At 36.1% G+C, this 23617-nt stretch overlaps 2 protein-coding genes across 2 annotated transcripts; both read left to right on the plus strand.

The window, feature by feature from the left end:
• The first annotated feature begins 811 nt into the window (after window positions 1-811).
• Window positions 812-13837, plus strand: LOC109208041 (flavonoid 3'-monooxygenase-like). The gene is made up of 3 exons (XM_019371042.1): window positions 812-817; window positions 1418-2141; window positions 13736-13837. The coding sequence occupies exons 1-2, from the start codon at window positions 812-814 to the stop codon at window positions 2042-2044; spliced, it is 633 nt and encodes a 210-aa protein (XP_019226587.1). The 3' UTR covers window positions 2045-2141; window positions 13736-13837.
• LOC109208042 (cytochrome P450 76C4-like) lies at window positions 11017-16105 on the plus strand. The gene is made up of 3 exons (XM_019371043.1): window positions 11017-11046; window positions 13012-13596; window positions 15818-16105. The coding sequence occupies exons 1-3, from the start codon at window positions 11017-11019 to the stop codon at window positions 16103-16105; spliced, it is 903 nt and encodes a 300-aa protein (XP_019226588.1).
• Window positions 16106-23617: the final 7512 nt, after the last annotated feature.

Raw genomic sequence — 23617 nt, forward strand, 5'->3', positions numbered from 1 at the left:
CATTGTATTCCTTCCTAGTCTTAGGATTAGTTGCTTCTCCCTTATTATTCTTGATAATGGTACAGTGGGTCCATCCAAAACTACACCCTATAAATCTAAATCTTCATCCATCAGAAAGTTCTGCATCCTTGATTTTCACCATCCATAATACTTCTGTTAAACAATGGTGATCTTGTGATTGATTGCCATTATTAAACGTCTTGTGGTGTAGCCATCTTGAATTCTTTTAAGGTGTTATCCTTACGTTGAAAGAACTTAATCTGGTACTAATTGTTAATTTAAAGAGCTCCTAGATACAAGATAGGGGAGGCCCGATTTTTTGCATTGAAGAACCGTATTTTTGAATATGTATATTCTAAAAGTCAAACACAAAGTACAGTGCAAACCTCTTTGTCTAGAAAGTAAAAATTATAATCTACCCGTGTAGAATTTTCCACAAGCTTCACTAAAAAACAAGAGCACTTATAAGGCTACAACTTAATAACCAAAGGGACTATAAACTCTAGTACCTTAACCCCAACAATCAGCTACTATGAACTCTAGCCTGGAAAGCAACTCAAAATCTCCAAAATTATTTACCTATGATAATACTTCTGAAAAGCAGAATAGGTTCCAATTAAAGAACAATAAATCAAGACTCAACAACTGAAGAACTAGTCAACTTCATTATTAGACCAGGTTCTTTAGTTGTGTGGCTTGAATCCTTAAAAGCACTTTCTTGCTATAATTGCTATTTGCCAAAATTGTTTTGTATTGTTTGTGCGAAAACAACATTAGCCTCAATAGCCACAACGTGATACTTTATATAGGCATGAAGGTTGGCCGAATACTTGTCCAGATTTTGCACCAAAGCCTAGAAGAAATCGGTTAAGGTAAACAATCCTAATAGGACTTGTTTCTGTAGATATCTCCAACTTCACACACCTTTTAATTTTGTGCAAGTGTATCAATTAATTAAATTCTTGACAACGAATTCTTCGAGCTAGTACAGTACACTTGTAGCTCACGAATTAAATCCTCCAAAGAATTCTACTTGCATTTGGAATCAGTTTGCAACTCCTTATCAACATGCATCTAGAGACCCGGTGATTTAATATCTGCTCGACAAGTCATCAACCCTATTTATTAGAATAATAAATACTTTTAAGGGACATGGTTTGTCAACCATTGTTTGTTAATCATCAAATCTAATTTAAGCAGATCAACTAAAAAAGAAAAAAAAAGAAAAAAAAACCAATTTTGTGACGCTTCTCTCTTAATTCTAAGGAAATTGGAAACAATGTTCTTTGTTCATCACATGTGATTCCGATACGATATATAGGCTTTATTAAATCTCTCGTCAAATCTTGTGCTTAGAGTACTCCATTAAATAATATTTTGGCTTTTTTTGATATTTTGGTTTATAAATTGATGATAGGACTTATTGGCTGGCGGCACAGACACCTCAGCAACAACAGTTGAATGGGCTTTTTATGAACTTCTTAGACAACCTAAGATTATGAAGAAAGCACAACAAGAACTAGACCTTGTCATTTCACAGGACAGATGGGTTCAAGAAAAAGATTACACTCAACTCCCTTACATTGAGTCAATCATCAAGGAAACATTAAGGCTTCACCCAGTAAGCACCATGCTTCCACCGCGCATTGCCTTGGAGGATTGTCATGTCGCAGGCTACGACATACCTAAAGGTACAATTTTAATGGTGAACACTTGGAGTATTGGAAGAAATTCACAGCATTGGGAGTCACCAGAAGAATTCATTCCGGAGAGGTTTGAAGGGAAGAATATAGATGTCACAGGACAACATTTTGCCCTCTTGCCATTTGGTGCGGGCCGGAGAAAGTGCCCAGGATACAGTCTTGGGATTCGTATAATTAGGGCAACTTTAGCTAACTTGTTGCACGGATTCAACTGGAGATTGCCTAATGGTATGAGTCCAGAAGACATTAGCATGCATGAGATTTATGGGCTAACTACACACCCCAAAGTCGCACTCGACGTGATGATGGAGCCTCGACTTCCCAACCATCTTTACAAATAATGGATAATTAAAGTTATTAAACTCATTTTGTTATATGCATGTCTCATATTTGTAGCGGTCAAAATGTTTGTTTTCTATCATGGATGTTCAGTGCGAGGTTGGGAATTTCAAGTCATTAACGTGTGAAAATATTTTAAATTTATAAATGGTTTCGTGATTTTTAACGTCAAAACAATACCAGAAAGACTTATATTGCAAATGAATTTTAATTACTGATACTAGTACGGACAACAGAAGACTTTAAATCATAGAAAGAGGTTTTGATTGAAATACAAGAACTTAAAACTCAAGTATTGAAACTCAGATCATTGTTCAATTCTCTAACAAACAACCCAATCGGACATAAGAGAGAGAGAATTCAAACAATAAATCTTACCCTTTTGGAGACATCCAAACCTTGGTTCAATGTAGAATAAAAAGAGAAAATCCCCAAAGTTTTCTGATATCCGCAACTTTAATTTCTAGAAAGTGAAAAGGTTAACTTCCCCAAGCCTTCTTTGACCCAAATATGAAAAAATTCATTGAATTGCTTTAATAGGCTGCACGAAATAAACCCAAAGTCCGCATGACAGTGCAAGCAGGCCTTTATAATAGGCTTTGTTTCCTCGATAACTTAATTGATGTTCAAAGACTGAAACTTGGCTTGTTCATTTCGCATTTTAATCTCGAAGTAATTGGATCAAATTGTATTAATATTTTATCTTACTTCTTCATTAAGAGAGAAAAGACTTCTCAAAAGCAAAGAGTTTGTAAAATATGTGGAGCAAGAAAAGCTACTAAGACATTTTTGACCTAAGCGATTTGAATTGATGATTGACAAAGGAACACNTCCTACTTTGCAATCCAATATTTCTACACATAAAATCAAATTCAATTAAGCTCAAATGTTATACAATTTATCATTTAAATATTCAAAATGTAAGGCACGCAATTTTTTAAAATATAGAATTATTGCCAAACATTAGAAGACATTAGCAATTAGTATGGTTCTTATTATATCCTCTAGAGTTTTATTTTTTCTTTCAACATTACCAATTTTCATGAGGTCCTAGGTGAAGAAAAGTTATGATATATGCAACGGTTCACACAAAATTCTAGAAATCTAGCATTTTCCAAATTCAGTAATGCTAGCCAATTAACAATCTAATTTTCTTTGCAGTTTCTTTATAAATGCAATAACACATCATATATTTTATTTTTAAAAGCAAGAAACAAGGTCCACATAAACCTGGAATAGTCATTAAGAATCACTAACTCATACCTTTTTGCACCAACCCTTATTGGATCACATAAATCCATACGCATTAGTTTCAAGAATCGAAAAGTACTTACTACTTTCTTTGAACTGAAGGTGGATTTCACATGTTACCCTTTAGCACATGCATCATAGAATTTATCTTCCTTGAACCTAGATTTTGGTAGCTTAAGAACTAGGTCCTTTAGAACCAATTTGTTCAGTAGTGAAAAACATGCATGCATGTCATTGACGCTTAAGCCACAACAAAGAATCATCACCTGGAGCACTAAGACACGTTAGTTCACTTCCTAGAAAGAAAATAATATCAACTTTATAAATATTTTTGTGCCTTTTTCTTTAAGATCCAGTCCTACAGATTTAAGATTTGTGACAGTACATGCACTAGAGGTGAATTCTACCTCGTTTCCTATATCATACATTTGAGAAACACTTCGCAAATTGTGTTTCAAACAATTAAAAAACTATACATATTCAATCTCATGGGAGTGGAACATATCAACCATATCTATACCAACAGTGTTACCTTTCTTATTGTTTCTAAATGCCACTCTTCTTCCACGGAAGGGTATCAGTAAGAGAAAATTTTCTCTTTTACTAGTCATGTGTCCGGAGCAAGCATTATCTAAGTACCACAATTTATCGCTTTCTCTCATCTTAACCTGTAAAATAATTTAGAGGTTATATCTAGGAACCCATATAGGCTTGGATCTCTTTCTTTGAGTAAAAGGACGAATCTCATTCCTCTTAGCGCAGCCTGGCAATCTAGCATTTTTAATGAAGAACAGATTTAACGATTTTCTTTTTCTCAATAGAATTAACAGTCTTATAAATTGCTTGAAACTTAGCCTTACATGAATTTTTAAAGTGTGAGTTATTACCACAGTGTGTGCAACCTACTATCAAGAACAAATACATACATACTTCTAGGATTATAGAGAATCTTAGCTTTTATATACCATATTCCTTAACGATTATCATTGTGGTCTTCATGCAATGATGTTAACATCTCTGAAGTTGGTCCACTGAAGTGTTCTGTCTAAATCATACTTAGATTTTCTTTGAATAACCTACTTTTCTTACATGGAGTTGAAAAATCATTCTTTCCCTTATTCAGTTTATTCTCATGATTCTTATAATTAATATGACAAGCTATGTCTTTTTCCTTATTTACCTTTAATCCTTGGTGATAAAGTTTAAGAGAAACATATGCATTCATCAATTGTTCCTTTTTCCTCACATATAGTATGATATGCATCAATTATAATCCGAGATAACGAAACCATTTTTTTCTTAGAGTATATATGATTTTTGTCTTTAATCTTCAGAAAATTTACCTCAGATTGTTCTTCTTCCACTTCTGAGCCAGAGTTTGCTATTAATGCAAGGATATTTTCATCATATGAGTTCGAGTCATCCATGGCCATCTAGGATAGATCTTTCTTTTCTCTTTCATCATCAGATTCACCATTAGAGATATTAGCTATTGCAGCTAAAGCTTTAATTTTTGCACAATCTTGTTTGTTGCTCTTACGCTCAGGGACCTGGTGTTTCTTTTGCTCTTTTATTTTATCATGATTATTCTTCTCCCACTCGGTATCTCACATTGAAAAATTCCTAATAAAGTGATCAAGACTACCATACTTGTAGCATGCCTCAGAGTTGTTCTTCTTTGGTGCCTTTTCTTTTGATGTGCTACCCCTTTTTTGAAAACGACAATCCTTTCAGACAGCGCATGGAATGTACGAGTCAGTAGTGCCATATGATCGCCATCAATTTCTAGCCCTATAGTGGTCTTGCCAACCAGAATCTTGTCTTGGCAATGTTCAGCCAACTCATGATCGTGATATTTCTTCAACTCTAGGTTTTTTTTGTTTTCATAATTTTTTTTTATAAAACTGCCCGTCAATACCTGGGCTGGGATATATTCATCTTCCGACAAAAACCATGTTTGGAGGGGGGCTTAGCCTAACTTCCAATTACAATGCATTGCTTACTGTAAACTTAACCAGTAAGATATAGATGAGGAGGGGGTTTATGGACAAAAATAAATTTATTATCCCCTCCTTTTCCTATGTTTAACTAACAAAAAAATTACATTTTTCATATCTAATTCTAAAAGTGGGCATTTGCCATTTATCCATCAGGAAGAGTCCTTTAGCACCTTTAGGCAACGGTTGAAAGGACGAGTAAATAATTTCCTCTGTTAGATTAGAAGCATCTTTGGCCAACCAGTCCGCCACTTGGTTTGCTTCTCTTAGGCAGTGGCTGTTGGGATAAAAAATAAATAATATCCCGCCCAGGAATAATACCCACGGCAAATAATAATAACACAAGAGAGTAACAACGACACCAAATATTTTAACGGGATAAAATACAATATCCCAGCGGAGCAATATTACCACTATAATATTACAACTTAGTAGTGTCAAGAGACTACTACAACTTCGAAAGAAACAACACTTTTTATTTTAAATACCTCACTACAATATTACTCCCACTCACTATTTATCTCACAGACTACAATCTGTGGATTACTCTCTCTACGCTCTATTGCACTCTCTCTGATTTGGTGTATTTGAAATGAAGCTGAACGCTTCTATTTATAGGTGAAGTCACCGCAGCTCTAAGCAATCAAAACATTGATATCTTCAATTTGCAAAATCCATCAGAAAACCAACTTTAGCAAATTGTTTTTTCAACTTGGTGTTGCCGCCCACAATTGCTTGTTGCAACTTAAAACTTTTTTTGTTTCTGCCGTTTTTGAACAAGTTGTCATTGCAACTTGTTTCTTTCTTCTTTTAATTATTTCAATAGGGACCCACAACTCACTCCCTTAATTTTGATTTTTTTTTCTTCATTCCAAGACTTGATCTCAATCTCTGGAAATCTTCAAACTTGAGAGGTTTGGTAAAAATATCCGCAACTTGATCATGTGACTTCACATATTTGAGCTCGACTTCCTTCTTGGCAATGCTTTCTGTGATAAAGTGATACCTTGTATCTACATGCTTGCTTCGATCATGATACACTGGATTCTCCGCGAGTGCCTGTGCAAATTTGTTGTCAATACAAATCTCCGTAGCTTCAATTTGTGGCAAATTGAGCTCCTTCAACAATCTTCTCAGCCAAATAGCATGACATGTACATGTACATGATGTTGCTGCTATGTATTCAGCTTCACAAGTCGAGAGAGTAACAATTGATTGTTTCTTTGAACTCCAAGAAATAACATAATCACCCAAGAAAAATACAAAACCAGTTGTACTTTTTCTATCATCAATATCTCCCTCATAATCACTATCATAAAATCCCATAAGACTGAAATCACTAGAAAAAGAATAAAATAGCCCAAAGACAATCGTACCTTTTAAGTAGCGAAGAATTCTTCTAGTGACTTTCAAATGAGTGGAGGTAGGAGCTTCCATGAAGCAGCTTACTACTCCAACTGCAAAGAGTATATCTGGCCTGGTACAAGTCAAGTACCTCAAACTTCCCACAAGACTTTTGAAAAATATGGGATCCATTTTTTCTCCTTCATCAAACTTGGACAATTTTTTCCCACTCACCATCGGTGTGTTCACGGGGTTGCAATCGAGCATGTTGAACTTCTTCAATTTCTCTTTTGTATATCTTTCTTGAGAGATAAAAATCCCATCCTCCATCTACTTCACTTCTAGGCCCAAGTAGTATGACACGAGCCCTACGTCCGTCATCTCGAACTCACGAGACATATCTTTCTTAAAAGCTTCAAACAAACCTGGCCGTGAAAATAAGATCATCAACATAAAGACAAACAAGCAAGATATCTCCATTAGTATGAACTTTAAGGTAAAGAGCATATTCATGGAGACAACCAGTAAACCCATTGTCTTGAAAATACTTGTCGATGCAACTATTCCATGCTCGTGGGGCTTGCTTTAATCCATATAAAGCTTTCTTCAACCGCAACACTTTATCTTCATGGTTTTTGACCACGAAGCCCAATGGTTGTTCAACATAGACTTCTTCTTCAAGATAGCCATTCAAGAAGGCTGACTTGACATCTAGTTGATGGATTTTCCACTTCATTTGCTCCGCCAAAGAGATCAGCAAACGAATCGTCTCCATGGGGCAACAGGTGCATAGACTTCTTCATAGTCGATGCCTTGCCTTTGCTTGTAGCCTTTAGCCACAAGTCGTGCCTTGTATTTCTCCACATATCCATCAGCATTCTTCTTTATTTTGTATACCCATTTCACTCCAATTGCTCGATGACCCTTGGGAAGAGTTGTTTACTCCCAAGTGTTGTTCTTCTGTATTGACTCAATCTCCTCCTCCATGGCTTGTCTCCACTTTTTGTTTGTAACAGCTTCATCAAAGTTCATTGGTTCACTGTCAGCAAAGAGACAACATAAAAAATCAAAATTAGTAACTTCTTCTGTGTCCTCATAGAGCTCTTGAATACTCCTTGTCCTTTGCGGTTGTTCATTTGAACTTTCTTGAGAAGAGGGAGATGCAACATTGGTTGGAGAAGGAGGTGGAGTTATATCCTGCACAGGTTCCACGGTCTCTGGTTCTTCTTCATCACCAAAGTATGGAAGAAAATCATATGAAGTTTCTTCATGAGCTTCCCAATCCCATGCCAATTCTACATCAAATTCAACATTGCGACTTACCACCACCTTACCGCTGCTTGGGTTGTATAACTTGTAGCCTTCTGAACTCGTATCATAGCCAACAAACACATGCTTGACACTTCGATCGTCAAGCTTTGATCTTCCTTGATGTGGCACATGAGCATAGGCTATGCCCCCAAAGATTCTCAAATGTTTGACACTTGGCTTTCTTCCACTCCATGCTTCTTGAGGGGTTTGATCACTAACATTTCTTGTTGGAGACCTGTTGTTCAAATAAACTGCAAAAGAATCAAGCCATATTAAGAATCGTTCTATTCTTCCTCTCTGCAACTCCATTTTGTTGGGGTGAATAAGGTACCGTTAGAGGGCGGCGAATTCCATGAGACTGACAAAAGTCATTAAATTCGTTTGAAGTGAATTCGCCTCCTCTATCGGACCTTAGAGCTTAATTTCATAGCCACTTTCTTTCTCCAGAAGTACTTTGAAATTTTTAAAAGCAGCGAAAGCTTCAGATTTTTGGTTCAAGAAATAAACCCAAGTCTTTCTACTAAAGTCATCAATGAAAAGCATAAAGTATCTACTTTTACCAAAAGAAGGTGGATTGATTGGTCCACACACATCAGTGTGAACAAGCTGGAGCGGCTTGGTTGATCTTGACATGGCCTCCTTTGGAAAACTCCTCCTTGCATGTTTTCCAAGAACGCAAGCTTCACACAATTGATTTGGATGATTGATTGATGGTATCCCATGTACTATGTTCTTTTCTCCCATTGATTTGAGCGCTTCAAAATTCAAGTGCCCAAATCGCATGTGCCAATACCATGATTCATCCTGCACATTAGCCTTCAAACACTTTGCATCAATTGTTTTAAGATTCAGAGAAAATAATCTATTCTTTGCCATATGCACTTTAGCAATTAGAATTCCACTTGAATCTCTAAGGCAAAGATGCATATTTTTCATGTGGATGTCATATTCCTTTTCAAGAAGGTGGCCCAAACTCAAAATATTACTTTTTAATTTTGGCACATAATAAACATCGTGAATTAGCTTGTGACTACCATCTTTATAGGAGATCAGAATCGTACCTATCCCTTCGATTTGAATCTTTGAGGTATCTCCAAAGGACACATTACCTCTCACCGTTTTATTGATCTCCACAAACTTTTCTTTGCATCCACACATATGATTGCTTGCTCCATTGTCCAAATACCACGAGCTGCAATCATACCTATCTTCTTCCTTGAGTGCCAGCAATAATGTTGACTCACCTTCTTCTTTCTTGTCGTCAACAAGGTTAGCTTTCTCTTCAACATTGCTACGATATTCCCAAGAATAATGGACAAATTTATGACAACTAGAACACTCAATTTTTGATTTTTCATACCTTTGTCCACTATTTTCTTGGTAGTAGCCACGTCCTCTTCCTTCTCTTTTTCCACGAGCACGACCTCTGAATGCTTGGTGGATTTTAACATCATTGTTGAAGTTGTTACCATTACTTCTTCCTCGTCCATGACCGCCACGGCCTCATCCTCGTCCATTCCCTCGATAGCTTTTTTCACCTCCATAATCCTTGAAGGATGCCTGAGTTTTAAGAAGTTGCTCCAATGGCACTTCTTGTCTCCTCTTGATCTTTTATTCATGGGCCTGTAAAGAACCCTCCAATTGCTCCACCATCATTGAGTCTAAATCTTTAGACTCTTCAATAGCACACACCACAAAATCGAATTTAGGTGTTAAAGTGCGAAGGATCTTTTCTACCACACGGACATCTTCTATGTCCTCCCCGTATCTTCTTAATTGATTCACAACAGCCTTCACTTTTGAACAATAATCCGAAATGCATTCGGATTCTTTCATTTTTAAAACTTCAAAATCAGCCCTTAGAGTTTGAAGTTTTACCTTCCTCACCTTGTCAACTCCTTGAAGAGAATTTTGTAAAATCTCCCAAGCTTCCTTTGAGGTGGTAGCATTTGCCACCTTCTCAAACATGGCATCATCCAAACATTGGTGGATGAGCGTGAGGGCTTGTTGATCCTTCTTCTTTGTCTTTGCCAAAACATCTTTTTCATTTTGAGGCAGAGCTTCCTCATTATCGATTTTTGCATACCCTCTATCTACGATTTCCCACACATCCTGGGAGCCAAGAATGACTTTCATACGTAGATACCATTTCTCATAATTATCTTTTGTGAGATGGGGATACTGAAAAGACAACGGACCATTACTCGCCATGGCTCTGATACCACATTGTTGGGATAAAAAATAAATAATATTCCGCCCAGGAATAATACCCACGGCAAATAATAATAACACAAGAGAATAACAATGACACCAAATATTTTAACGGGATAAAATACAATACTCCAGCGGAGCAATATTACCACTATAATATTACAACTTAGTAGTGTCAAGAGACTACTACAACTTCGAAAGAAATAACACTCTTTATTATAAACACCTCACTACAATATTACTCTCACTCACTATTTATCTCACAGACTACAATCTGTGAATTACTCTCTCTAACTCTCTGTTGCTTCTCTCGATTTGGTGTGTCTGAAATGAGGAACGAGGCCTGCTATTTATGACAAACCTTGCCAACTATTGGACCAATCAGAATGGTTTCTTTGCAATTTGTAACCGGCCAAAACAAGTTTTGGCAACTTGTTGCAACTTGGTTCTTGGTTCAGCCGTTATTGCAACAAGTTGCCATTGCAACTTGTTGTTATCTTCTTCCTCTTTTTTAATTGCTTTTTGTTTTTTTGTTTTTTTTGTTTTGATTTGGCCCCACATTGAGCAAAAACATAGACAACGGAGGAGAGATTATCCAAGGGCGGTCATGTAAAAGTCGCCATTGTGAATTAGAAAAGCTTTTGAAAAATATTTTCAAAAATTAAAAAATTGAAGAAACTAAGCTCAAAGTAATAACATAAAACAAGAAAATAGATAAGAGACATAGAGAGAAAGAGAGGAGAGTTTCTATTTCTTTCAAATATTTCAAGTGTGTACAATATAACTTCATCCTCTATTTATAGTATTACATAGAGGTATACAAAAGAATGTCATAAACATGACATTAAGCATATTAGATCATGGAGGAAGATCATGGGGAGGTTATGGAGGTATGGGAGTTATAACCATAACTCCATAAGTATTGGAGTAGTGGGAGTTATGGAGATAATGGAGAAGAGTAGTGGGTATTACTCTTTTATGAGTTATGGACATCCACCAATAAATAATTATTTATAACACTCCCCCTTGGTTGTCCATGTATAATGTTCATCGTTAAAACCTTACTAAGAAAAAAAAACCTTGTAGGAAAAAAACCTTAGTGAAGGAAAAAGAGTACACATATCTTGTAATACGCATTACTTGCTGTCTCATTAAAAACCTTGCAAGGAAAACCCAGTGGGATAAAACCTTAGCCAAGGAAAAAAGAGTACAACACGTATTTGCCTCCCCCTGATGAAAACATCACTTTATTCGGAGACGAAAAATTCCAAGCTTGTATAACAACTTCTCTAATCTGAGACCGGCAATGCCTTGGTGAATTATTCCGCCAAATTATCACTTGAATGAATTTTTTGAACATCTATTTCATCATTCTGTTGAAGATTGTGTCTGACAAAGAACATCGATGAAATATAGGATTTATTCTGTCTCTTTCAATTTATCCTTCTTTCAATTGAGATAAGCAAATATCATCACCTTCACTATTATTGGAATCTTGTTGAATATCACAATATGGCATTACCCTCATATACAAATAGATTGTTTCAAGAACGAATTTCAGAAAATGTCTGAATTTCCATAACCAACAAAACCTTGACAATAATTGTTAGAATAAACAAATCTATATCAAAGATTCCTTTCGCAATATAACACTAATCGTATTTCGATATCTCCATATAGCCTTTATACTTTTAGCTGTTGGAACTATCCGTCCAACTTTATATTTTTCAGATGAAGTCAATTTTCATTGCATATTTTTCATTTGGCCAATCATTTATCTGTCCAAATTTCATGACAGATTTGAGTTCAAGATCCTCGTCGACATTAATAGTATTGAGCGCCACATTATATCAACAACATTGTCGACGATCATTTTACGTCGGTTCCATCATCAGTCAATAAAGACGTAACTTATTGAGATCTCACTATTTTCAGGTACCTGAGCCTCTCCCATGAGGTCTTATGAAGTGTTATGTCATGGTGCTCTTATATAGCACTTGCCTCCTTATTATGACCATCTTGAACATTTGCTCCTCTCCTTCTTCAAGGAGTTTTATCTTTGGAACCGATTAGTCTATTACGCTTCAAGAGTTCCATAGACTATGTCCATCATGGACTTTATTCTATTTGGAGCATTAGTAGTTGAATTATGACATTTAGTTTGGGTCAGCAAATGCGCATGAAAATATTTTGCAAATGAATTATCACTTGAACTTCAAGTTCATATTTTCTTGTATGAGGATCTAATGTACTCATAATAATTCATTCCATGTATTACTTTTTTTTCAGCTGCTTATTTTCTCCCCTTAATGTTGGGACCACCAACACATATCCCCAACCTTCTTTGGGGACCAATCTTTGTGCATTGTGGTGGCACAATTAAATCATATAGTACATCCATATTTCTAGATGAAAATATTTGGTTCCTGACCCTGAACCAATTGTGATGGGGAAAATTTATCATAACTTGTTGGCTAGATGCGTACAAGTGCTGTTGTATATTAAATAATATACTTAATACAAAATTTCTATTTAGNGCTCGACAAGTCATCAACCCTATTTATTAGAATAATAAATACTTTTAAGGGACATGGTTTGTCAACCATTGTTTGTTAATCATCAAATCTAATTTAAGCAGATCAACTAAAAAAGAAAAAAAAAGAAAAAAAAACCAATTTTGTGACGCTTCTCTCTTAATTCTAAGGAAATTGGAAACAATGTTCTTTGTTCATCACATGTGATTCCGATACGATATATAGGCTTTATTAAATCTCTCGTCAAATCTTGTGCTTAGAGTACTCCATTAAATAATATTTTGGCTTTCTTTGATATTTTGGTTTATAAATTGATGATAGGACTTATTGGCTGGCGGCACAGACACCTCAGCAACAACAGTTGAATGGGCTTTTTATGAACTTCTTAGACAACCTAAGATTATGAAGAAAGCACAACAAGAGCTAGACCTTGTCATTTCACAGGACAGATGGGTTCAAGAAAAAGATTACACTCAACTCCCTTACATTGAGTCAATCATCAAGGAAACATTAAGGCTTCACCCAGTAAGCACCATGCTTCCACCGCGCATTGCCTTGGAGGATTGTCATGTCGCAGGCTACGACATACCTAAAGGTACAATTTTAATGGTGAACACTTGGAGTATTGGAAGAAATTCACAGCATTGGGAGTCACCAGAAGAATTCATTCCGGAGAGGTTTGAAGGGAAGAATATAGATGTCACAGGACAACATTTTGCGCTCTTGCCATTTGGTGCGGGCCGGAGAAAGTGCCCAGGATACAGTCTTGGGATTCGTATAATTAGGGCAACTTTAGCTAACTTGTTGCATGGATTCAACTGGAGATTGCCTAATGGTATGAGTCCAGAAGACATTAGCATGGATGAGATTTATGGGCTAACTACACACCCCAAAGTCGCACTCGAGGTGATGATGGAGCCTCGACTTCCCAACCATCTTTACAAATAATGGATAATTAAAGTTATTAAACTCATTTTGTTGTATGCATGTCTCATATTTGTAGCGGTCAAAATGTTTGTTTTCTATCATGGATGTTCAGTGCGAGCGAGGTTGGGAATTTCAAGTCATTAACGTGTGAAAATATTTTAAATTTATAAATGGTTTCGTGATTTTTAACGTCAAAACAATACCAGAAAGACTTATATTGCAAATGAATTTTAATTACTGATACTAGTACGGACAACAGAACACTTTAAATCATAGAAAGAGGTTTTGATTGAAATACAAGAACTTAAAACTCAAGTATTGAAACTCAGATCATTGTTCAATTCTCTAACAAACAACCCAATCGGACATAAGAGAGAGAGAATTCAAACAAGAAATCTTACCCTTTTGGAGACATCCAAACCTTGGTTCAATGTAGAATAAAAAGAGAAAATCCACAAAGTTTCTGATATCCGCAACTTTAATTTCTAGAAAGTGAAAAGGTTAACTTCCCCAAGCCTTCTTTGACCCAAATATGAAAAAAATTCTTGGATATTCATTGAATTGCTTTAATAGGCTGCACGAAATAAACCCAAAGTCCACATGACAGTGCAAGCAGGCCTTTATAATAAGCTTTGTTTTCTCGATAACTTAATTGATGTTCAAAGACTGAAACTTGGCTTGTTCATTTCGCATTTTAATCTCGAAGTAATTGGATCAAATTGTATTAATATTTTATCTTTCTTCTTCATTAAGAGAGAAAAGACTTCTCAAAAGCAAAGAGTTTGTAAAATATGCGGAGCAAGAAAAGCTACTAAGACATTTTTGACCTAAGCGATTTGAATTGATGATTGACAAAGGAACACATGCATGAACCAGGTCCATAGATAGTGTACACAACTGACAGACAAAATCAAGCAAAAGGCATGCACGTGAAAGGGATAAGTATAAGTGGTTATTTCTGATAATCACTTGACAAAAATGTTGCATAATTCATAAGGAACATGACTCCTTAGTTAAGAGAACTCTATCCAAGTAAGGGAAGGGTTAGAAGTTGAAGTTGACTAGAACTCTGCTGCCAAGGAAGAGTAAAGCATTAGAACTCTAGTTAATCCTTATTCTACTAACTCTATATATATCAGTTCTGTTCTCTTTTACAGGTGACACACAAATACAGAAGTGAAAGCACGAATTAAGAGCAAAATAGCAAGGCATTTTCTGAGCAATTCCTGTGAGATTCAAGAGTGTGATCCTCAATCTACACGAACCAGATTGAAGAACCAGTTCCATAAAGATTTATATGTATCTTTCTTTATTTCTAGTTTAAAGTGTAGTAGGCATTTTCAGTTGTACCTTTAAGCTTTCTTAGAAGCAAATTGTACTAGGTACCTGACTTGTATTATTCAAGTTAGAGTTAACTTGAAGTAATCGCAACAGTCTGTGGCGTATTTCTACAGTGTTTAGAGTTAATCCTTAGGTTTGAAAGAGGTTGTAAACTCGAGTTATATTGTTCAAGTTAGAGTTAACTTGAAGTAGTCGCAACAGCTTGTAGCTGGTTGCTACAAGGGTTATAGGTAATCCTTAGGTTTGCAAGAGTTTTTAAACTTTATTGTTGGCTCAGAGTTGTAGTGAAGTGTATGGGGAAAATCTAATCGTTAGTAGGTCGTGGTGTTTTTTCCTTTTGAGCCGGGAAAAATTTCACGTAAAAATCCTTGTGTTCTTTACTTTATGTATTATTTATTCCGCAACAGTAGTGTAAGGAACACATAAAAGAACCAGGTCCTTTCATAATCTAATGTACGCCAAAATTGGACATCACAGAAATCATACCCTCCTCTTGTGTGGTACTGAATTATAAAATATCAATTGGTATCAGAGCGGGTTATTCTTAAAGAGGCTAACACCTTAGGAAATGATCAATATGAGTGCAGTATCTGAAAACCGTAACGATCAATCCACGATTAGGCCACCATTATCCAATGATCACTACTATTCTTTGATGAAGACGAGGAGAAGAGATCACTTGTAGATAACTGATGGATGCTTCAAATTTAGTAAAAAGAATCACATGATCAAGAACTATGCTATGAGGGAAGTCGAGTGAAAAAAGAAGAGATCTAAAAGAAGAAACAGAAAAAAGGAACAGGTTCATGATAAGAAGAAATACAACAAAGGGCCATCCAAAGCAATAGTTGCTGCTTAGGAAGACAGTTCAGATGAGGACATTGATGACGATGATGATGATGGTGATGATGATGATGATGCTGAACAAGCTCTTATAGCAATTAAAAAATCTGAAGATGAATCAGATGAAGAATCTGAGATAAGTTTTCTAGACCTAAAGGATAAAATTAAATTTCTTTCTAAAGATAGACTATCAGAACTGTTGCTAACTTTAATTGATAAATCTAAGGATATAAGTTCAGAAAAAAAAATAGTTGTCAAAGGATTGTTCCATTTTGAAAGCGAAGTGCGAAAACCTGGAACTTAGGGCTTGTGAAACTGAAAAAAAAATATGGCATTGAAGAACCAGGTTCATGCACTTCACACATCTGTTCTAGAACTTAGATCTGAAAATCTAAAATTGAAGTTAGGAGAAAGTAAAAAAATAGCTTGTGATACACAACTCTCACTAGAAAAGGATCTAGGAAAGGTAAAATATGAGCTATATAAAAGATATGAACTGGTAAGAACCTTGAAAGAGGACTTGACTCAGGTTAAGCATGAACTAGATATAACAAGTAAATAGAATAAGTCCTCTGATGCACTTTAATGGCTACAAGAACATCATAGTAGCAAGAGAAGTGGACTTGGCTTTGGGAACTTTTCACCTAAATGGAATCCCAAAAGAAAATATACCTCACACTCCCTGAGAAGAAAATTTATACACACTGTGGTAACACTGGTCACTATAAGAGTGAATGCACTGCAAAAGAAAAGGCAAGTCAAAAGAACAAAAATTTTATTCAAGGAAAAAATAGGCTGCCAAGTTGGGCTAAAAAGAATTTCATTTATCCTTTTACCTATAGAAAGGGACCTAAACTAGTTTGGGTTCCTAAGACTAACCCGTGATTTCCTTTTGAAGGTCTAAGTGAAGGAGAGCAGCCAACTATTATACATGGATAATGGCTACTCAAAGCATATGATAGGAAGCAAGAACCATTTTCTTTCACTTGAGGACCTTAAAGAAGGTAATGTCTCATTCGGAAATGGAAAGAAAGGTGAGATCATTGGGGTTGAAAAGGTAGGTAAATCTTATTTTCACTCTATTGAGAATGTCTACCTGATATATGGATTGAAATACATCTAGATAAGTATATCACAACTGTGTGATAGAGAAAACGTGGTTGTTTTTACCTCTACAAAAAGCTTTGTGATAAATCTTACCACTAACATGATAGTTTTGAAGGGAAAAATAGTGAGTAACATATATGTGGTGGATCTGCCACACTGTCAGATAATGAATTCAATTGCTTAATGTGTTGGACAATGATCCCCTCCTTTGGCATAAGAGACTTGGACATACAAGTTAACTCAACTCAACAAACTAGTCTCCAAGGACTTGGTGATAAGGCTGCCTAATATTAAGTTCAAGGAAGATAAAATTTATGAGGCTTGTGCAAGAGGGAAGCAGGTAAGATCCTCTTTTAAAAGTAAGAAAATGATAAGTACTACCAGGTCAATGGAATTGGTCCATATGGATCTGTGTGGACCAATGAGGACAGCGAGCAGAGGTGGTAAGAGATATGTTATGGTGCTTGATGATGATTACTCTATGTTTACTTGGACTATTTTCTTAACATCTAAAGATGAAGAATTTGATATGTTCACTTCATTTGTTAGAAAAAATCAGAAACAACTAGTTAATCAACTTCTATTAGGTCTGATCATAGTACTGAGTTTGAGAATGCCAATTTTTTTGAATTTTGTGATGAGCATGGCATAGATCATAATTTTTCTGCTACTAGAACTCCACAACAAAATGAGATAGTTGAAAGAAAGAATAGGACTCTGGAAGAAATGGCTAGGACTATACTACTTGCTAGTAAATTGCCTCATAGCTTCTGGGCAGAAGCAGTAAACATTGCATGCAATATCATAAATAGGGGCATGACTAGACCTCTTGTTGATAAGACATGAATTACTTAAAGGGAGAAATCCAAATGTATCCTATCTAAGGGCTTTTGGATGCAAGTGATTTGTGCATAAAAATGGAAAAGTCTCCCTAGGAAAATTTGATCCTAGAAGTGATGAGGGAGTATTCTTAAGATGTTCTTCACATGGGAAAGCCTAGAAGATTACAATAAAGGAACTATGTATGTAAAATAATGTGTGCATGTTGTCTTTGATGAAACTAATATTCTTTCTAAGAGGCAAGAACAAGATGGTGAAGAGATTGGGCTAATAAGAAATTCACATGATGAAGCTATAGTCCAGCCTGAAGCTGCATCACAAGAAGGAACATGTGATGGACCAGGTCCTTCCACCCAGGGCAACTTAACAGGGGGAAATGACCAAAGAGGAACTGATCCTCAATGCTCGAGAGAACCTATCAATAAACCTGTTCCTCAGCGACAAAACCAGGAAAGAACATCCAAAGAAATTGACACTCCTATAGTAACAGCCATAAAAATTGATTTTATGAACCTGGTTCATCTGTTGATCAGAAAATATATAGGGGAATGATTGGCTCTTTATGATATCTCACTGCTAGTAGACCTGACATTGTTTTTAATATAGGCCTTTGTGCTAGATTTCAGGAAAATCCAAAGGAGTTTCACTTGAAGGCTGTCAAGAGGATCTTGAGATAACTAAAAGGCACTACAGATCTTTGCCTATGGTATCCAAAAGGTAGTAAATTTTATTTAGTGGGATATGCTGATGATTATTATGAAGGTTTTCTTGTGGATAGAAAAAACACTTCAGGTATAACACACTTTCTTGGCTCATGTCTTGTGTCTTGGGCAACCAAAAAGCAAAACTCTATGGATTTGTCCATTGCTGAAGCTGAGTATGTGGTTATTGCCTCATGTTGTGCCAAATTATTGTGAATTAAATAACAATTAATTAATTTTGAAATTGATGTAGGATGTATCCCTTTTTTTTGTGACAATACGGGTGCAATCAGTATGCCCAAGAACCCGATCCATTACAAAAGAACTAAGCACATAGGTGTTAGGCATGATTTTCTAAGGAATAATTTTGAAAAGGTATTGATCACTGTGGAATTTTATACTACTGATATGCGAATACCTTACATATTTACAAAAGCTTTGAGTAGGGATCACTTTTAAAGGAACAAGTTACAATTAGGGATGATTAAGATCACCTAAAAGATACCAGTTCTAACTCAATGAGTGATTAGATAATATGTGAGTTTAATAAATAATTAGATTAGACATTTCTCAGTCTCATACTCTTATTGGTATACTCTTGTGTCATGTGATAAAATGTCTCGCTAATGTCTAATGATATTACTCTTATTTTCTTGGAAAAAATCAGCCTTATACAAGAGAACTTTTAGTGAACAACCTGGTTCATTGAGCTTACAAGGTATGTATTCTACACTCCGCATAATTTGAAATAACTGCATATGAATCATGATATGAAAAGAGTCTCACTTTATCCAAACTCTGTTTGAACCAATCAGTTACAAAAGATTTACTTTTATCCCCAAACCCACGCGCCATAATTGCCAAAATTATTAGGGAAGAGTCCGACATCTCTTCAAAATGAAACTCCCAAGATGAAAAGACTTCTAACCTCCCAAAGTTGTTGTTACACACACAACCTTTTCCCTCTTTAAATTGATCTGACCTTACCCAACTTTTTCGAAAGATCAAAATCTCCAAAACCTCAAAATTCTCTCCATTTCTCTCAAATTTCTGGACTGATCAAATGGAAAACACCCATGAGAATCCCAAAAACTCTGAAAACCCATCCTCACCACCTAATGAACCTTCACCCACATTTTCAAACACCCAAACCCCCAAGAAAAAGCATATCAAAATGATTGCACATAAAATAGTAGCAAGTAAAGAACAAGCCAAGAAATTGAAGTAGAAGCTACAAGCCAGTCAAGCAGATGAACCACAAAATTCTGATTACTATTTATGGTCTGCGACTAAGGGGGGAGAACCAATTTCTTCTGAAATTTAACAGGTAAACCTCAAAGTTTCCCACCTCTAAGATGGTTCTGAAATTGCAGAAAATCTTGAGAATCAATTTTTTTTGGTTGGGTCTATGGCTGTTATTGAAAAGGGAAATGTTGTTACTGAAGACATTGGTGGTAAAAATGAAAAATAAAAATAAAAAGAGAGTGAGGGTGTTGAGGCTGATGCGAGGGGAAGGGTGGAACAACAAGTGATTGGATTTGATTCACCCATTAGGTATGGATTACATGAGGAGACAAGTGCAATGGTGGTCTAGAGTGAAGAGATTAGTGATAATGAGGAGACTATGAATAAAAGTGTGGGGATAAAATCACAAGATATAGGTGATTGTTCATGGTGATACAAGTGCAACGAATGGGCATGTTAGGTTAAGGAAATGGTTTTATGAACTAGTTCCTTCTCTTGCTAAAATAGAGAAGAGCCCCGATCTACAACAAAATGTATCAGGTAGTTATAATAAAAAGAAGAAGAGCAAAGTTGGAAAGACTGCAGGAAAGAGAATAAGTGACACTAAGAGAAAGAGTGCTCCTTCTATCCCTGTAGCAACTCCTCCCACAAGAGGAAGAACTACAAGGAGCAAGAAGAAGCAGAGCGAGGCCAATGTAAAAAGGGCCTTAGGTGAGAGTTCCAAGAAAGTCACTTAGAAAGAAAAAAAAGGCTAGTAAGCCAAGTGGAGTAGTCCAGATTGAGGAGATGAACCTGGTTCTTGAAGATTTATGGTGTGGTTATACCGTGAATTGATGGCTTTAGAATGACTCTCGGAACGTTCGAGGACGAACGTATGTTTAAGTAGGGGAGAATGTAACGACCCCACTAGTCGTTTTGAGCATTTGAATTCGGTTTGTTAGTTTTAGCTCATGCGTAGCTTCTTATGGTGTATTAAGACGTACATGTATCGCTGATTGTGTTTTTTGAATGGTTCGAGATTGGTTTGGAAGAATGATTCTAAACTAGGAAGCTTTAAGTTGAAAGAGTTAACCGAGTTTGACTTTTTTCATATGAACTTGGATTAGAGTTTTGAAGGTTCTATTAGGTCCGGATGGTGATTTAGGACTTGGGTATATGCTCGTATTTGCATTTGGATGTTTCTAGAAGGTTTTGGCTCTAATTGGCGAAAGTCTTGAAGATGTGGAAAGTTCATAGGTTTGATCGGGAGTTGATTTCGATGTTATCTGGTTTGGATTGTGGTTTCGACAGTTAAAATAGGTTCATTATATCATTTGAAACTTGTGTGCGGAATTTAAGGTGATTTCGAGTTGTTTAGATGTGTTCGGCGTCAGTTTGGAGTTTAGAACTTTGAAATAGTTCATTAAGCTTGAATTGAAGTGTGATTCGTAGTTTTGATGTTGTTATATGTGATTTGAGGACTCGAGTAGGACCGTGTTATATTCTGGGACTTGTTGGTATGTACGAACAGTGTTATGAGGGGCTTGGGTGTGTTTAAGATTGGTTTCGAATTATGTGAGCACGTGATTTTTGCCCTATGAATTATTCCCAAAAATTCCGAACAAAATGATTTTGTAGATTTTATGACGTCTTATGCTAATTGTTTGCATTTCATTTGTGCATTTTAATGAGAAATATAAAAGTACACATGGCATTTGTTTAGGATTTAATTTCGTATTTCAGGATTAATTAGTAGTTAAGGAAAAAATAAAGAAATAACAAAAATGGTCTTCTGCATTTTTAGTTTTAGTTTGTCTTAATTTGTGGCGCCACTTTGGGTTTTGAGTTTTAATTCAGCATTTAATAAATCAGGAAAAAATAATATAAAATACCAAATGAAAACAAAAGAAAGAAAAGAAAACAAAGATAAAAAGAATTAAAAGGTTTTTGACTTTGGGCCATGCACAAAATCGGACCAAAAGATCGCCCCATGCCCAGGCCCAATCTAGTCCCTAACCCGACCTGCCCCAATGGACTCAAAACGACGCCGTTTTGGAGTCAAGCAATCCCAGCCGTCGAGGTTGATCAAATCAACAGCTCAGAATGGGTTAGTCACTAATATTTAACTGTCCTAATCGACCCCCCATACCCCGTCTCGTCTCCCTCACTCACCCCTCATCAGAAACCCTAACGACACCGCCCTCATTTCCCACCGCCGTTAATGGCGGCGCCGGCGTCCAAACCCCACCCCATGAACACCATAGACTCGCCTCAACCCCCTCATCCCAAATACCCAAGCCATTTCCTTCAAACACTGACCGAACTCTTCGAATCTTAAGTCGAAGTTTTCCGGCAAAAAACTCAACTTTCTCCGTTCACCATCAAATTAACACCGTAGAACCGCCGTGACCTCCTCTATCAAACCCCCCAAGACCCGTCCCTCGAACATGGCCGGAACTGCTCGAATATTGAATTGAAATTTTCCGGCCAAAACCCTATTGCTCCAAACTACTCCAAATTGATACCGCATGGCCCCCTGGCTTCCCTCGTGATGAATTCAATATCAATGACGCTCAAATCCCACTGGAGACTGTCCATTTTTTTTGAATCTGAAAATAAGGAGTGAGTTCTTTGTTTCTTTTTTCTTTGTTTAGTTTCCTTTTCTTCTTGTTTAAATCCCTTTTGTTGTTTCTGTTCTCATGTTTGTTAATTTCTAGTTAATTTTCATTTTTAGTTTGTTAATTTTGTTTTGGTTTTGTGTCATGAGTGACTAGATTCTGGTTCGTTTTAATTTTGATTTTTAGTTTGATAAGAATTCGTTCTATGTTGATTCAATACTGGTTTTGTTCGTGAAATTATGTTAGTTTAGCTTAAGTCTGTTTAGGCATTAGTGTAAACCTTGCTTTGATAATTTTTAATCAATTTTTGTTTAGGCTTAACTGGTTTCAACTTGTTATGCACTATAGTCCAATGTTGTTAATCATAATTTCCTTAGTTAGTCTTAATGAGTTCAGGTTTAGCTTAATCTTACTGGTTGTAGTTGAAAGGATAGACTAATTGTGACCTAGGTAAGTAATTTCAGGGGGGTATTCAGGGGTATTTGGGTAATTGGAGTTGGACATGAATGTTGTGGATCACACTAGAATTTCCTAGAACTTTCTAGATAGGGGTACAAATAGAGTTCCAGTAATATTAGTGGTAGTTACTTAAGTAAAAAGTCAGAAAATAGAGGGTTAAATAGAAATAAAAAGAGGGACTACTTTGTAAAGTTAAAATCTGATATGGCCTCATTTGTGCCTATAAAAGGGCACGCCCTTGCCTTCATTTGCAAGTTTGGGAAGCCACAAAAATTCTCCCAAAAATATTCTTCAAGTTTCATAAGAATCTGAAATTTGAATTTCAAATCCAAACTCTTTAGATCTTAGTTCTTTCAAAAATACAAAAACAAAAGCGATAAAAAATCAAAAATTACTGTTGCATTAGTTTCCCTTAGGTCAATTTCGAACTCTAGTTGTTGGTTTGCATCTTCTAGTTTGATTTCTGGTTGTGGAGGTTTCAGAAGTGTGCTGGGTGCATTTTCAAGTTCATTTGGTGTCATTAAGTCGTTTTGATCAATTTTTCTGCTTGATTTGGTGTTAAACATTCATTGAGTTCACCGGAGATTAATTCTAGGTTGAAATATGGCCGGCTCTTGTTGATGTTGCCGCTGTGAAATCACTGACTCTAATTTCTTCTCTGGGAAATCTCTGTTATCATGTTCATAGGTCTTAAACAAATTCTGCATCTAGATATCATGTTCATAGGCTTAAAAACGAGTCTTCTGCATTTTATACCATATCTGCAAAGGCCTACAATCAACAACGCCTAGAAATCATGCCTATAGGAACTCCTAATCGAATCTGAATCGCTTCATTCACGAATAGAGCTAAAATCAGTAATAATGG

The sequence above is a fragment of the Nicotiana attenuata genome, unplaced genomic scaffold, assembly GCF_001879085.1.
Source record: "Nicotiana attenuata strain UT unplaced genomic scaffold, NIATTr2, whole genome shotgun sequence".
NCBI classification, from domain to species: Eukaryota; Viridiplantae; Streptophyta; class Magnoliopsida; order Solanales; family Solanaceae; genus Nicotiana; species Nicotiana attenuata.